Source organism: Pelodiscus sinensis, chromosome 7 (assembly GCF_052426305.1).
Source record: "Pelodiscus sinensis isolate ZL-2025 chromosome 7, ASM5242630v1, whole genome shotgun sequence".
Lineage (NCBI taxonomy): Eukaryota > Metazoa > Chordata > Testudines > Trionychidae > Pelodiscus > Pelodiscus sinensis.
Genome location: NC_143058.1, coordinates 33,256,999 through 33,273,829, shown reverse-complemented (window position 1 = coordinate 33,273,829; position 16,831 = coordinate 33,256,999). Strand labels below are relative to the sequence as shown.

Genomic DNA, 16,831 nt, shown 5'->3' with positions numbered 1-16,831 from the left:
GCTAAAAAACTATGTGAAAATCTATTTATTTACCTAAAAATGCAAATCTCTGTAACATTTAGATACTGAATTAAGTCATTTTCCTCTCATCTTTCTTATGCCACTTCTCTTTTTAGGTCAGGGGTCCTGTCTGTGTTTGTACAACAATTAGAACAATTGCTTTTGATTTTGATTTGGCCCAGGGCTTGCCAGGAGGATGTATCAATCTAAAAATTCTCCCTTTTTTTAATTATTCAAGAGCATTGTTGTAGAGCATTGAGAACCAAAGTATTAAAAAGCAGAGACTCAGTGGCATAGGCAGTTACTATGACTGTGCATGTAAAGTAACTGTATATAAGTGACCATCTTAGATGCTTTCACGCTACCCAATAGCTTAAGAGATGAACAAGACTGGGTTTAGTTGAGATTTCAAGGCCACTGCAGTAGGCCAAATGCAATTGAATTTGGCCAGGATTCTGTGATTATAATTTTAACTGTCAAGAGTATGGACACCACAGTACAAATCAACAATGGAAAATTAGACACTACTCTCTACAGAAAACCCACCGACTCATACAGTTACCTACATGCTTCCAGCTCCCATCCAGAACACACCACACGATCCATCGTCTATAGCCAAGCCCTTCGATACAACCGCATATGCTCTAATCCCACTGACAGAAACCAGAAGCTTCAGGATCTCTACCAAGAATTTATAAACCTCAACTACCCACCCAGAGAAATAAAAAAGCAAATTGAAAGAGCCAGACGAATACCTAGAAACCATCTACTTCAAGACAGACCCAAGAAAACCAACAATAGAACACCACTTGTCATCACCTACAAGCCCCAACTTAAACCTGTCCAACACATTATCAATAAACTACAGCCTATACTGGAACAGGATACCATACTCAAAGAGGCTCTGGGAGACAGACCCATAGTCTCCTATAGACAACCACCTAACCTCAAAATGATTCTTACCAACCACCACAGGACATACCACACTAATACCAACCCTGGTACCTTCCCTTGCAACAAACCCCGTTGCCAGCTTTGTCCACATATTCATTCTGCTGATATCATTATTGGACCTAACCAAGTGAGTTATAAGATCAAGAACACATATTCCTGCGCATCCAGAAATATAATCTATGCTATCATGTGCCGAAAGTGTCCGTCTGCTATGTACATTGGACAAACATCTCAGACACTTCGCCAAAGGATTAATGCCCACAAAACAGATATCAGACAAGATCACAAAGAAAAAACAGTTTCCTGCCATTTTAACCAGAAAGGACACTCTCTCAATGACTTAACCACCTGCATTCTGCTACAAAGACCTTTTACATCTGCACTTGAAAGGGAATCCTCTGAACTGTCATTCATGTTAAAATTCGACACTTTCCAAAAAGGACTCAACAAACACTTGAACTATCTCACCCATTACCAAGATAGTTTCCCCAATTATCACCTCTAATACCATTAACTCACAAACATCCCACTCTCCCTACCTCTAATATCATCAATTCACAGACACTTACCTTCCTTCCTCCCCCCCCCCCCCCCGCATCTCCCTCCTGTTCTGCAATGTGATTTGTCCTTTTCATATTTGTTCATTTTTAATTGTATCCTTTGGTATATATGGTTGTGACTACTTTCTTCCACTATTTGATCTGAGGAAGTGGGTCTGGCCCACGAAAGCTCATCATCTAATAAACCATCTTGTTAATCTTTAAAGTGCTACATTGTCCTGCATTTTGCTTCAGCTACCCCAGACTAACACGGCTACATTTCTATCACTATTCGAGTATGTTCTAGTTATCTTGGGTCAGAGCCACCTATTTTAAATCTCATGTGAAAAGCGGAGCTTCACGCAACATAGTACAGTAATTCCTCATTTAACACATGCCCGCTTAACATGTTTTTGCAATAGCACGATTTTTTTTTAGGGAACGTTTTTTGAATTACACGACCGTTCCCAGAATAGCACTATTTCCCCAGCTGGCCCGTTGCCGGCGGCTGCGCGGGGCTTCCCCCACCTCCCTGCAAAGCGGCAGAGGATTTGCTGCTCACTATTCCATTCCCCGCTGACTTCCTCTTGCCAGATGCCTTGCCCCCTCTCCTCCGCCTCCGCCTGCAGGCTGGCGGCTGGGTTTCCCCAGTCAGCCCATCGTCAGTGGCTGCGTGGGGCTTCCCCCGCCTCCCTGGAAAACTGGTGGAGGGTTTGCCGCTCACTGTGCCGTTCCCCAGCAATCCCCCCTCGCCGAACGCAGTGCGGGTCCCAGCAGACCCGTCACAGGGGCATACTCCCAACCCAATCTCCCTCCCCTCTCCTCCCCTTCCCTTCCTTTCCCTTCCCCAGAGCCAAACACCTCCCCTCCATGCTGTAACACAGTCCTCTTTCTCCCCCAACCTTATGTCAACAGACACTATTGCTTGAAACGCAACCCCCACCTCTTCCATTATTTTCAATGGGAAAATTGACCCCGCATAACACGTTTCCACTAACACAATCATTTTCTGAAACATATCTATAGTGTTAAATGAGGAATTACTGTACCCACAACACTATAAGGGGCAATGGTTTTGTATTGATTCGGAAGGAAGGAGTCTATCTTCACTCTACTACTTATGCAAGTGTTCTTGGAAATCTCCTACCCAAGCATTACATTGGCCTCATCTTGGCTGGCTTGAGAGAGCTGGTGGGGAAATCAATTCAGGCTGTGATCACAGCACAAGGTTGCATAGCTTTGTGATTAAAACATGGAATCAATTGAAATTAATGAAGAAAATTATATTTCTTTTCTTATACAGAATTTAAGTAAGGAGAGGCAAATTGCTTTTTAGCCCCAGGGCATATTCCTTTCCTGAATTTGAAAGAAAGCTTTCACTTACCTTTTGTGCTGAAATCATCCACCAGAATAATCTCTTTAATCAGGTGAAGAGGAGATCGATTGAGAACACTGTGAACGGAGCGTAGGAGAGTGGACCACACTTCATCCACAAAACACATGATGATCGTGGTAGTTGGAAGGTCATTGTGAACCAGTTGTTCTGAACATCTGAAAGGTCAACAATACAAATACGTAGCATCCAGCAGATAATGATTTTAATATATGTGTAGCCAGATGATTTAAACCTCTGTAAGTTTCAGTAAAACTTTAAAAGGCTGATAGTTTGTGCTTAGCTTGGACATTTATAAGGTGTTGGCAGGGAAGGAATAGAAGTATTCAGAATAATAAAGATAAAATGTCAATAAGGAAGTTCCAGTGCTACGAAGATGAGTGTTCAGGTGCATTAGATGTTTATTATAACACATACTATTTGTAGTGTGAGCAGTCTCAGCAGAGGCCAAGAATATCCTCTCTCTCTCATATGCATGCACACGCACTCATACGCACAACCCTACTTCTTATCCACTCACTGAGTGACATACCTATAGTAACACCCAGGCCTACTGACGGGGGATAGCAAAAAGGGCAACTGCCCTAGACCTTGGCAATTCAAAAGGGCCTCACACCCTTTAAATTGCCACCAGAATCCCTGGGCTGGCTGGCTGTGGGGGAGAGGTGGTGTGGTCCAGGTGCTGCTGAGGGCTTGCTTCCCTCGTCCTGCCCCTTCACAGAGCCAGCCCTCCCACACTTTGCCTATGGGCCCAGCAATTCTGTTGGCTCCCATGGTAACATCTCACAGCGGCTGCAGCTACTACAAAGTAGTCAGTGCTAAATTATCTCATTTTCATTAAGCAAACATCTTCTAAGACTCTGATCCTCCAATAATCAGATATGTATTTTTGTTCATGGAAGTGTTCTTGTTGATTGCAATGTACCTTCTCATGTGAGCAAAGTTTCATATGTACTTATAGTTTTTAAAGGATCCAGGCTTAAGAAGAAGAAGAATGTACCCACTATTACAGGGGTGCTGGAATAACTTTTATAGTACAGGCACTGACAGCCATTGAATCAACAAGAAACCCTGTATATAACAGAAGCCATTTCAAGCCAGAGCATGCTGCATCACCCCTTGTTCCAGCACCTCTGCATTATTACAGTATTCGTTCCTAATAGGGTTGCCAGGTGTCTGGTTTTGAACCAGACAGTCCGGTATTTGAGCTTTCTGTCCGGGAAACAAATTGAGAAAATACCGGACATATAAATGTTGGGTATTTTCTAATTAAGTAAGCTGTATTCATATCATGAGTATCAGTATGTAGTTGCGTGAGTGTGTCTGCCAGCCAGGCAGTACTCAGCTACACAATAGAGAGGACGGGTGTGGGGCGGGGCAGGATGGACTCCTTGGGGACGGACTTGCCTGTGCACCCTGCCGGGACTGTGCACGGGACGGGCAGCACCCCGGGATCTGTGTGTGCTCAGGTCATCCCTGCTCCCTGCTGGCCAGCCCTGCTCCCCCTGGCCACCTCCCGGCCAGGTCTGCTTCCTGCCGGCTGGTTCCTCCCTCCCCGATCTCCACAGGCCAGCCTCACTCCTCCCAACCTCCTCCCAGCCAGACCCGCTCCCCTCCTGGCCGGTCCCCCACACCATCTGAGATCAAGTGTGTCTAGTATTTTTTTGAAACCATCTGGTAGCCGTAGTTCCTAATGTTTCTGCTGTTGCTGATGGTATTGTATAGCTAATGCTGTCCTGTTTCTGGCGTGCCTTCATCCTATAGCTCCACTGCCTTATTACCAACATGCCTTCATTTATCTCTTGCTGTGTCTCTCCCCAGAACACAGTCCTCAGTTGCTCAAAGAAATGCAATCTACAGCCTGAACAGGTATCACCACTTTTCTGTTTAAGAAAGTGCTGCTTTGGCAAAACAAGCACAGTAACCTCGCTGTTTCTTCAGAGCATCAGTTTCTTGGCACTTGCACAATGCTGTACTTAACTGAAAGCAGAGAAAGACTGTGAAAGATGCTGAGGATTCACAGAGCATCTGAATTCCCTGACATTCTAAAGTGCATATAAATCAGATGTATGGGGGGGGGGGGACCCTGATACATGTAATGAACCAGGGAAATCATCACTTCCAAAAAGGACTGTTCATAGTAACAATGCACAAAATGTGCAGAGACAGAAGAAATCTTACCCAGTCTAACTGTTTTGAGTGGACCAAAACTGATTAATCTTGAGAGCACAACATGGTGGAATGACATTACAACATACACATTTATACACATGTTATGCTGACATGAGGTATATGCATAACACACATAACTATCTTTGAGGTTCCATTTCTCAAACAATGCCAGAATCTAAAAGCATCAAACATTTGCTGTCCTGGGTCAAGATCTTTTTCATATGAAATACCTTCTTCCCCACCATCGCAGCCTGTGAATGCTGAATGCGCATCAAGAATCTGCCATCCAGAGGGTTTGAATGTAGCCTACTAGCCTAGCAAACAGGGAAAGATGAAAATCAGCAGATTTGAGGGAGTGATAAAATTTTTCCGATTTCTATGAATTTGTCATTTTATTCCATGGCAGTCAAAATGTGATGGGTCAAGTCCGGGTCTTCAGTGCTTGAACAAAAGGTCGATGAGCAGCTTTTCTCATCGTCTATTTGCAATTCAACTACTGTTTTGATATGGGCCTTAAGGGGACATTCACTCCCTAAGCTTTGGTATCATCAAGTGGATCTTGAGGAATACAGAGCATTTTACTGACAAACTCTTCTTCTCTGAATTATATTATTTTTCTTCTAGAATACCTTAGAATTATTGGGGCCTGCTTGCTCTCTATTATTGATAAAGTGGAGTCTAACAAAGGTTCAATCTGTTTCCTCCCTGGGTATGCCTCTTTTTCAGGAATAGCAATCAACTCATCTACTAATTGAGAGTATTACAGGAATAATGATGTTCTTAGTGAGAATAAAACATAAAGCACCATTTGCTTTTATACTTTCCCTTTAAAAACAAGCAGGCACCAGAGCACTACATGCCAGAACAATTTAAAAAAATCATATTTTCTTATCTTTGAAAATATAAATAATCAAATTATAGTTTTATTGGCACAGAGTGTGTCTATACTTCAGAGCTTAACTCGAAATAAGCTACGCAAATTGAGCTACGTCAATTGCATATCTTATTTCGACCTAGCTTATTGAGTTTTGGTGCTGTCTACACAGCACTAATTTCTAATAGAGCACTCTTCCTCTGACTTCCCTTATTCCTTGTACAATGAGGGTTATAGGAGTAGGAGTAAGAAGCCCTGCAGCTTGATAGTATTTTGACACTATTATAAAATAACTGCCTGCTGTGTAGATGCATATTAAGTTATTTTGGAATAGTGCTGGTTATTTTCAAATAGTGTTACAGTGTAGACGTACCCTCAGATACAGCCATATACCTGCATATCCCAGAAAGAATGTGACACACATATCATAATAAAGAAGTGCTCTCAGAGCCTATCAGCATCTCCCTCATTGCAAATGCAAACTGTTTTCTTTTCCTTTCTAGCACTGGCTATAAAAAAAATCCATAATCAGCCTTTATAGTATTCCTTTTAGTGTATCTTTCCTCCCCCTTTTATAGCATGAAAATGATTTGATAATCGGCTTACTGTGGGTTCATCTTAGGACACTGGATCAGCTAGAAGGAAATGTTGATATTTGATATATTTTAGTTGGAAACCATCAACACATTAGCTCATGGCAATGACACAGCTTGTTGCAGTGCAGGAGATTTTGGATTGGGAAGTGAGTTCAGGACTCTCAAAGTCACTGGAAAACACACACTAAATGTACTACTGGAGAAGCGTTCATCACTGGGGGGAGAGAGAATTTGCAATCCTTCCCTGCTCTTAAAAAACATTTTGATGTGGATGACTTTGTCGGTGGCCTCAGCAGAGGCAGAAGGCAGATGCTGAGAGTGATGGTTTTCACTATATAAAGACTGGAACTTTGGGGGTGCAAAAGTAGCACGACCATAAAGACACAAGCAAGACTCAATGGACTAAGGGTGGTGGTAACAGGAGATTACCATATCAAAACAAATTTTAACTACTTAATTTTATTATCACTAGTCCAGATCCTAGGGATTCTTCTAGCTGCTTAGGAAACAAGCCACTGTGGTCTAGGAGAATTGCATCACACCTCTGAAGATGCCATCGTTTGCTTTAGAAATCCCCCACTGCTTTCTAGATGTTGTGCTTCCTATTTATTTATTTAGCATGTGCATAGTCGTCTAGCCAAAGATGAATCTCAGGCTGATGCAGCAGCCCCAAGAACAAAAAAGCCTCATTGACGTGGCCCCCAACTGAGAAGGAGAAAGTCACTCCCCATTTTCCCCTCACACACCGGAGCCGGGGGGGGGGAGGGGCTAGGCCAGTAGATTTTTGTGGGCCCTTCTAGGCTCTGGAGTGGGGCCAAAAATAAGGGGTTCAGTGTGTGGGTGGGAGTGCAGGAGCAGGCTGTGGGGATAGGAGGGCTGGGTGGGAAATAGGGTGCAGGAGCAAGCTACGGGTGCAGCAGTGGGATGGGGATGGTGAGACCGCAAAGCTGGACCACCAGCGCTGGCTTGCTGATGTTGGGGGGAGTCCTGAGCCTCAGGGGCTGGATCCAGGCAAGCCAGGGGTCAGATTTGGCACCCGGGCCAGAGGTTCCCCACTCATGACTTAAAGCTACCCTTAGGTAAATGGTTAAATTAAGGAATAACACCAGTTATCTTTTCTTACTCCAGGAAAAAGAATATGTTCCCTGTGCAGGGATCAGAGAGTCCATTCTCCTTCTATTGACACACCGTTAAAGAAGCTTAATTTCAAAATTCCCCTCAGCAGTGTATGTTTACCTGGAGACTAAATTAAAGGAGCCAAACAATGTTGCTTAAATGTGGGACTTTCAAAAATGCTCAGTGTTGGCCTGACTCTGCTTTCCTTGAAGTCAGCTCACCCTTGAATTAGATAGTAAGAGAGAAAAGCCAACAGTGAACACTTTTGAACAATTCACCTTAAATGCCATTTTTAATCAAGATGCCCCCAAGATTTGAACATCCTGGGGATAAGTCTCTGCATTTCTCTAAGAGTGACGTGCCTCTGCTTCCAAGCTCAGGGTAACATTTTCTAATGTGTCTAAGTGAGTTAAAGTCTAAGACATATTGAAAGTCAATAAGAACATAAGAATGGCCGTACTGGGTCAGACCAAAGGTCCATCTAGCCCAGTAGCCTGTCTGCTGACAGTGGCCAGCACCAGGTGCTCCAGAGGGGGTGGACCAATGACAATGATCAAGCAATTTTTCTCCTGCCATCCTTCTCCAGTCTCTGACAAACAGAGGCCAAGGACACCATTTTTATCCCCTGGCTAATAGCCTTTTATGGACCTCACCTCCATGAAATTATCTAGCTTCTCTTTAAACCTCTAGTTCGAACTATAAAGCCCGGGATATTTAAATCCCAGGCTTCATTTGCAACTTTGAATGCCTACATTAGCCTCCCTAATTCGAACTAGGGGGCTAGTGTAGACATACCCTTATACTCCTAGCCTTCACAGCCTCCTTTGGCAAGGAGTTCCACAGGTTGACTACGCTCTGTGTGAAGAAGAACTTTCTTTTATTAGTTTTAAACCTGCTACCCATTAACTTCATTTGATGTCCTCTAGTTCTTCTATTATGGGAACTAATAAATAACTTTTCTTTATTCACCCTCTCCACATCACTCATGATTTTATAGCCCTCCATCATATCCCCCCTTAGTCTCCTCTTTTCTAAACTGAAAAGTCCTAGTCGCTTTAACCTCTCTTCATATAGGCTCTAACAGCCTAAGTTTGGGCACCTATGAAAATGTTACCCCTGTTCTCTTGATTCGTGAGCATGTGTATGATGGAGTCAGAGCACACAGCACAGTCTAGGATGGCCTCCAGATGATTAAGGACTGCTGGTTCCCTAAAATGTCTCTCTTGCTGCAAAAAGGTGTCTGCAATGCATGACTTTGCTAGCATGTGTACCTGGTTGTCAAGATGCAAAGTGGTATATAGGAAATGATGCTCTGCACTGGTTAGAAAGTCCTAGGCAACATCTACACTGCAGGAATTTGTCAGCAGAAGCAATACAAATTAAGTGCTCATTAGCATTTCTCACTCTCTCATTTGCATAGTCTCTGCCAATCTGTTTTGCGGAAGAGGTTTTTGCTCAAAAAACCACAGTGTATATGGGGCCATTTTGCACAAGAACCCTTATTCCTCAAACAAGCAGGTATACAGGATCTTGGGTAAAAGGGGTTATTGCCTCAACAACACTGCATTTTTTTGTGGAAAGACCTCTTCTGCAAAATGGATCAGAAGAGTCTATGCAAATGAGAGTGCGAGAAATGCTAATGAGTGCTTCATTTGCATTGCCTCTGCCGACAAATTCCTGAAGCGTAGATGTAGCTCTAGAGTACAGGGTCTGTTGATGAGAAATTTTAACTTGGAAACTGCATACTCCATTAGTTAAACAAAGAAGAAATTGTTGCCCTGTAGAAATGCAAAAAACTACCAGCACAATGAAAATATTCCAGCCAACTTTCCATGTTGCTAAGTACGGGGTTTTTATCTTTTCAGATACTATACTAAGCTGTAATATCAGATGGGCAGTTTGCCTAGGTGCTATGTTGCCTATAGCACTCCCATGTTTGGCTATGGCGTTTCTGTGTTAACAAGGTAGATGTTCAGTTTCTATCCTTCCCAGGACTATGACTCATCACCTTAATATCTTACAGTTCTATAATATACCTATAACATTCATGGTGAATATCCTGATTACATTAGCTGATAATACTGGTGAATATGCTGATTTTGATCGCTCTGGTTCTTTTGTTTCCTTCAGGTGACACTTTAAAAGTATTTCAAGACAAAACTTTGTTCTATGAAACACGAGATGCCTCTTTGCTCTTTATATAGTTTCTCTGCCTTGCTTCAAAGGATACACAGTGCGAAACAATGTGTCCTTGCTTCAATGGTACACTAAACATTGTAGCAGTTCCTAGCCCGCAATTGGTTGGGGCGGGGGGGACAAAAAGGGCAATTGCCCTTGGACCCAGCCATTCATTGTCCAGAGCCCTGAGCCCTTTTAATCACTGCTGGAGCGCTCTGGCGGTACTCCGGGCAGCTCTTAGGGATGCCTAATGAGGTGGGGATACTGTGCAGTGTGCTCCAGGCAGAGCTGGGAGGGCAGTGCAATCCAGCTAATGCTGAGGTCTGGCTGCCCTTGGCCCCACCCCTCCTGCCTGAGACCTTGCCCTTTCCAGGAGCTTGAAGCCAGTTCCCCTCCCCCCCCCCCCCCCCGCATTTTGCTCAGAACCCCAGTGCAGCTCCCTTGAGCAATTCACCTTAGGTCGGGGTGGGCAATAAGTTTTGATGGGGGGGGGCACTTCAAGGATTTGGTAGATGGTCAAGGGTAATATCACTATTCCATGATATTAATGGTGTGGGGCTGGAGGTTGGATGCAGAAAGGAACTTGGGGTAAGGGACTGGTTTGCAGGAGGAAGTGTGGGATCTGGGAGAGCATTTGGGTGAAGGAGGGGCTTGTAATCTGGGGCCGGGGACCTGGGTACAGTAGGGGGAGGGGGTGCTGGAGGAAGGGGTGCAGATGGAGTGCAGGGTCTGAGAGGGGGTTGTGAGCTGGTGCAGGAGTTCAGGAGGAAGTGCTGGGATTTCAGTTGTGACCGGAGAAGAGGACCTGAGATAGGGTATTAGAGGGGGACAGAAGAGGGAGGAGCTCGAGAGCAGAGGCAGACTCTGGCCAGGAGGCACTTACCTGTGTGGCTCTCAGCCAGCAACCCAGCAGGTTTCGTAGCCATAGCCCTGCACATGCTCAGAGCAATTGCAGGGGCCATGTGTGCTACTCTGAACTTAACGCTGCAACCTTGGGGGAGGGGTACTTTATAGGGCACCTCTCTTGCAAACAGGTGGCTTCTATTGGCCAGAAACCAGGCAATGGGAGCTGTAAAACTGTAAGATTTTGCTGGGAGTGGGGACAGTGTGAGAAGTCTCTCCCCCTCTGCTTAGGCTCACAGTGTTCACAGAAACATATGGCCCCACAGCCAACTTTTCTGAGCACTGAACAAGAATGAGGCAGGCAGGGAGCTTGATGGAGGCTCCCATGGGCTGGTCTCAGTCTGTAGGCCATATTTTGCCTAGCCCTGCCTTAGATCATGAAGTAAACTTCAGAACGGATGTGTAAAATGAGAGGAATTGTGGTGAATCCTGGTATAAAGACATGCAGCTGTCATTGAAATCAGTGAGCACATGAAGATGCAGCAGGCTAGATAGAGCTCAGGGAGTCTAAATGTACTCCTGAGGGTATTCTGTGCCCAAAATGCTGCACCAAAAAGTTAATTCCTTTGTGTATATATTTTTAAATTATGCATATTTTATTTGTCAAAATAATAAAGCATGATCATGCCAGTTCAAATTATGTTGGTAATTTATTCCAAAACACCTGATAGCAAGTAAGTCTATAACAATGCAGATAACAAAAAAGATTCAGGAAATGTTTTTTGCCTAAAATATTCCTTATTACGCATATTACTATGAGACTTTGAGTAATAATTCATTTTGGCTATGTGTAGACTGCAGCGCTTTTCCGGGATACCAGCTGTATCCCAGAAAAGCAATGCTGTGTCCAAGGAATGCCTCCACTTTAAAAAAAAAAAAATCAAAAAAGCAGACGTGCTCTTTCACCATCCCTATAAACCTTGTTCTACGAGGCATAAGGGATGTGTAGAAAGAGCAGGTTTTGCCAAAATCTGGCGCCCAATTTTGGAAAAGCCTCTTTCAAAAGAACATCGGAAAAAGATACGCAATTTGCACACTGTAAATTGTGTATCTTTTTCCAATTTAACGCTGCAGTCTAGACATAGCCATAGACTACAATACGGAAACGTATTTCCTGCACCCCTTAGAAGCAGTGCAAAGGCTGGGAGAGTCAGGGGTAATGGAGGATCTGAGGGAAAGAGAAATAATTGTTGGGAAGGACCCTGGGAGTAAACCTGGAGGGTTGTTGGGTATGGGGCAGAGAAGCATAAAATAGGTTTCTTTGGGATGGGGGGAATTGTTACAGAGTGGAGAGCCTCCCTATATAGAGCCTGTCTGACCCGGCCTAGACTGGCCCGTTTAGTCAGGCATATCTGCCCCATCCTTGTGTGTCCCTGCACTCTTACTCAGTCAAACATAGCTACCCTGTCCCCATGTGGCTCTGTATCCCCACACCCATTCATCCCCAGATTCAATGTTGTCATCCCACTTGTTGGTATGACCCCCTCCAGTACTCGTGTACACAGCAGCCCTCTCTTCTGGTGCCACATCAGCCCCTCGTGGGCACAAACTGTAACTGCAGATTCCCTTTGGCTGTCAGAATCTATTTTGTAAGGGGGAAAAATCTGCAAAGGATATTAATTCAGTGCTTGTACTGTGGCACAGACTTGCCCCAGGAGTATGAAATGTAACATACCCATAACCAAGAGCCTCGGAGAGAAGATTGCAGTGAGAAAAGCAACTAATAGACAGATGTAAGAAAGTGTACAGCATATTAAATTAGGTCCCCAACTTCAACTTGCACCTTTGTCCAGGTCCTTTCTATATGTACGTTACAATTCTTTAACTCAGTCTCCATCACACCTTCTGACAAGCAAAGTAACTTACAGCACCTTACATGTCACCTCTGTATTTGGACCACAGATTTTTGCACCAGGAGCATCTGCAGACCTCAAGGAAATGTTCTATTTCATCACAAATAATTCTACAAACAAAATTACACACTTGTATACTGTGATGGCATATAAACCTGAAATGCACAAACTTCTATCATTCAGAACTGTCCTGGACTATAACAAAGAAAGTGAACTCCAAGAAGTTCTTCACTTCACTAGACCACGAGTGATTGGTTAGATTAATCCTAGGTAAAGGCACATTACCTAGTGAATATTCCAAACAATATGTCAAGTACAGTATACACAATGCTATTTAACAATCCTACTAGTTAGCGCATACATGGTAGTTTTCAGCTTCTAAGCATGGTAGAAACATCAGCTAACTAATCCTTAAAAGGTGCTTCTGATAGCTGAGTATACATTCTTACCTCCATTGTAAATGTTGGGAAACTGAGGAAAAGGAAAAGATCAGATACGGAGGCAATATCAGAGCAAGGGTGAGACCTCATGAGCTATCAGTTACCAGCCTTGTGCTTAGAACAAGTATGTGACAGAATTCACAACCAAATATTCATATGCCAATATTCTTGATTTTGCTTATGGTGCATTTAAATGCTGGATATTACACTAAACTGTATAAAATTTTCAAATATGCTCAAGTGATTTAGGAGCCTAAATCCTATTTTTAAAAGGACTTAGGCATACTGAAAGTCAATAGGACTTATGTTTCTATGTTCCTACGCCTCTTGTAAAATAGGATAGAGGCTTCTAAGCCCCTTAGGAGCTTCTGAAAATTTTAACTACTGTGTGATTAGCCCATTAGCTCAAAATATAGAGATATTTCCTTGACACTTATCATAAGGCTAATAACAGTGCACTGCAGTTTTGAAAGAGCACGACTATTTGATATTATTAGACTGTTTCTATACATGTTAAAAGCCCCAGAAAATGAAAGCATTTCATAATGAAATCCTTGTACTCAATACATAATTCAACCTTCTCTGAGATCATTTACGCAGGGGGAAACAAATCTTACCCAGCAGGCCTTGTGTCATCAATGGCTCGGTCTACAGGAATCAAATCACTCAGATAGACATTGAAGTTTCCTTCCTTCCATCTGCTTTTTGCCTCTTCTTGCTTATCATCAGGGACTGCAGCTGGGTGGCCAAACTGACCGGGAGCTTTGGGATCTCTTGGGGAAAGTGTTGCATCAAGTGTTAAGACTTTATGCATTCCAGTGTTCCTTGTAAAATGGACTGTATAGGTGCTTTGATTTATTTTCCTTAATTGCTCCTTAGCAGCTAACCTGACACTGTGAACTTTTGTTAGCTCTGGACCTTCAGTCAAAAGTACTTTCTTAGTTAAACCATTAAGACTGGCAGTCTTGGTTACAGAGTTCACCTTAAGGGCATCCTCACTTTTGTTGCTAATGAATTGCTGTTCTTTGCTCCTTTCCAATCTCATTGTAAAATTTCCTTTGGAATCAGCTACAAGATTTTGGGTTGCTGGGATGTTGATTTTTATCCCCTTTTTACTAATAATGACAAACTGATTTTCAGGGAAAATTAATTTCTTTTCATGAGCAGCTTTTGTTTCACCTTCCTTTGGCAGCTTTCCCAGTCCTGTTGTATTTGTAGGCAATCCTGTTTTCTCCACTCTGGTCACAGCAGCCAGCTTGCTGCCAGGTATGTCCAAACTCTTGCTTGCTTTGTGTTCAATGCCATCTATTGCTTTCCCCACAGTACTTTTTTGCTTTACAGGGTTGATTTGCCCAGGAATTGGCAAATCTGGTACTGGGGGGTTCTTCTGAGGTTCTTTGGGGTTTCCCTTTGTTTGCAATTTCTGTTTTAATCCAGCCAAGGGGATTTTATCTGTAATCCCAATTTTTAAATTGCCCTCAATTCCCTTTGATGCTTTAGTCACAGGGTTGCTCCCTTTCTGTGCAACTTTGTTTTGTATAGTAGCTGTGCTGTGTGTTAATTTGACAACTGATCTCCCTGGTGCTGCAACTAATGGGGTCTGCTGAAGCCCCTTGGGAACAGTTTGCTTTGTTCTCAGCAGGTCTGTTGAGTTTACAGTCTTTACATTCTTTTTTCTCTCTTTCTTTTCCATGGGAACAGAGGGCTGGTGGCTCAGCAGTTTCACTGAAAATGTCCCAAGTGGCACAATCATTTTCTTATAGGCTGTTTTGGAGGCTGTGCTTTTCTTTTCTGTTGGTTTTAGTGTTATCTTTTCATTCTGTTGTTTGTCTATTTCATTTTCAACCTCTACCACTTTCTCTTCTATATTTTTATATTTCTTATTTCCAAATCTCCCCTTTTCAAAGCCTCTTAGGGGAAGTTTTGGTTCCCTTCTAGAGCTTTCAGGGCTCTTCTCTAGGTTTTGCCAAACTTTGAACCTTTCCCGTTCCCTCCTGATCATCTCATCTTTCAAAACCTTGGTGTTGATCTCGCTGAATGAAAGCTTGAGAGCTGCCATGTCAAAGATCAACCAAATGACAGAGGCAACAAATATAAACGCGAGAGCTCTTCCACTACCTCGGAAAAGCTTCCGGATCTTGTTCATCTTTAAAAGTTTGTTTGTCTTCTTTATTGTGCTTGCCCCCGGCCCTCTTACCTTAGTGAGAGCCGGCAGTGTGTACAGTCCCTTCTCCCTGGAACACGTCTGACTAGTGATCCAGGGGAAACCTCAGATCCTGCTGCCTGTCAGTCTTTGCCTGCGTGGCATTTTACAGCAGGGCATCTGCGTTTCCTCAGCTTTTCATGATTAATCCAGCAGCGTTTCATTTCATCTACAGTAAACACAGACGCTAGGTCACTGAAGAAACAATAAGTACAAGTTCCACGTTATATTCCCATTGCTTTTCTTGTTTAACTGTTATACATGTTGTCCTAAGAGAAGGGAAAGGTTGCAGATCAGACGTTTTTTCTCTCCACCCAGCTCTCATTCCTCCTGCTGTAACTCAACACCTCCTCACACATAAGGAAACTACTTCAGTCCATTACCCAGAAAACTTTTTCTGCAGCTCTTGCCTTCCAAGTTCTTCTGTTTATTAACCATTTAAATAGAAACCTATTCAGAGGCAAAGCCTTAGTTTCTGTTTCGTAACAATTTCTTTTATTGAGAGTTAACCCTTCATTAACTCTTCTTCTCTAAGATACTTTTAATATGGCACTGGGTCACCTTAAATAATAAATAAAAAGGGCGAATTTTATCTCAAGTGTAACTCTATATCAGTGGATAAACTCGGTCTTTGATTTAGATAATGTAGCAAAAATTTAGCATCTGGCACAGTCTATCTTAATTAGGAATAGATTAAAAAACAGATAATAATTAGAAGTATAATTGCAGTGTTTTAGTAAGTATTTGTATTTCTCCTGGTACACAGCAGATGGCAGATCTACTTGAAGTTGATTAGCTTAAAACTTGGAAACTTATTTGAGTTGTGTGGGGGTGTTGCAAGCTTCAGGGTGAAAAGAGCATCTTTATATAAGATCCAAATAAGTGAAGGGCAAAAATAATGGAAATGCACTTTAAGTAGAATTAGCCAATTTTCTCCTGTCCCTGCATAAAAATGCAGACAGGGGAAACAAAGACAAAAGCGCTACAACTTTCATATCTCTGAAAACTCATCACATTCTTCTCTTGGGAGTCAGTGTATGTGTGTGGGAAGCTAGTGATCACTTGCAGTAACTGGGCATGGGGTCCCACTAACTTCAGACTTGTCAATGATCCATAGGTTTCAGGACATATATGCATTGTGCCTTCTTTTCCATGCCCTGTCCAATGCCATCACTGTACAGCAGCATAGCTCAAACCAAAGCCGGGCTCCCACTAGTTTCCACCCTAGGACTGTTCTATTTCAGGCCCAGTAGCCACAGCAGGCGTGAGGGGAAGTCAGAGGTGTAGTGCTGTGGTTTACACCAGCGTTAACTTCCCATTGTGACTTGCATAAATGTTAGTGAATTCAGTGCCAGGTTCCCAAAGAAGCTGCTGGGTACATCAGCTCACCTTGCAGACTTTCCCATAGTATTCCAGGAACCCTCCACCTCACAGCATTGATCATTAATGCCTGTATAGCACCAAAGATGTACATTGCACTTTACAGTGTAAAAGATGGATTCACTGCCCCAAAGAGCCTAGGATCAAAGACTTGGTTCAGGACAGCATCCCTGTAGGGGTATGTCTACACAGAAAAGTTATTTCGAAATAACAGACATTATTTCGAAATA

At 43.1% G+C, this 16,831-nt stretch overlaps 1 protein-coding gene across 1 annotated transcript in view; it reads right to left on the bottom strand.

Moving 5' to 3' along the window:
• The window catches only part of GALNT5 (polypeptide N-acetylgalactosaminyltransferase 5), a 39,169-nt gene extending 23,587 nt beyond the window's left edge, over nt 1-15,582 (bottom strand). The window contains exons 1-2 of the mRNA XM_006125659.5: nt 13,636-15,582; nt 2,878-3,044 (exon numbers count right to left, since the gene is read on the bottom strand). Coding sequence (XP_006125721.2) covers nt 2,878-3,044; nt 13,636-15,164 — 1,696 coding nt within the window. The 5' untranslated portion in view covers nt 15,165-15,582. The remainder of the gene's footprint in view (nt 1-2,877; nt 3,045-13,635) is intronic.
• Between the last annotated feature and the right edge of the window lie 1,249 nt (nt 15,583-16,831).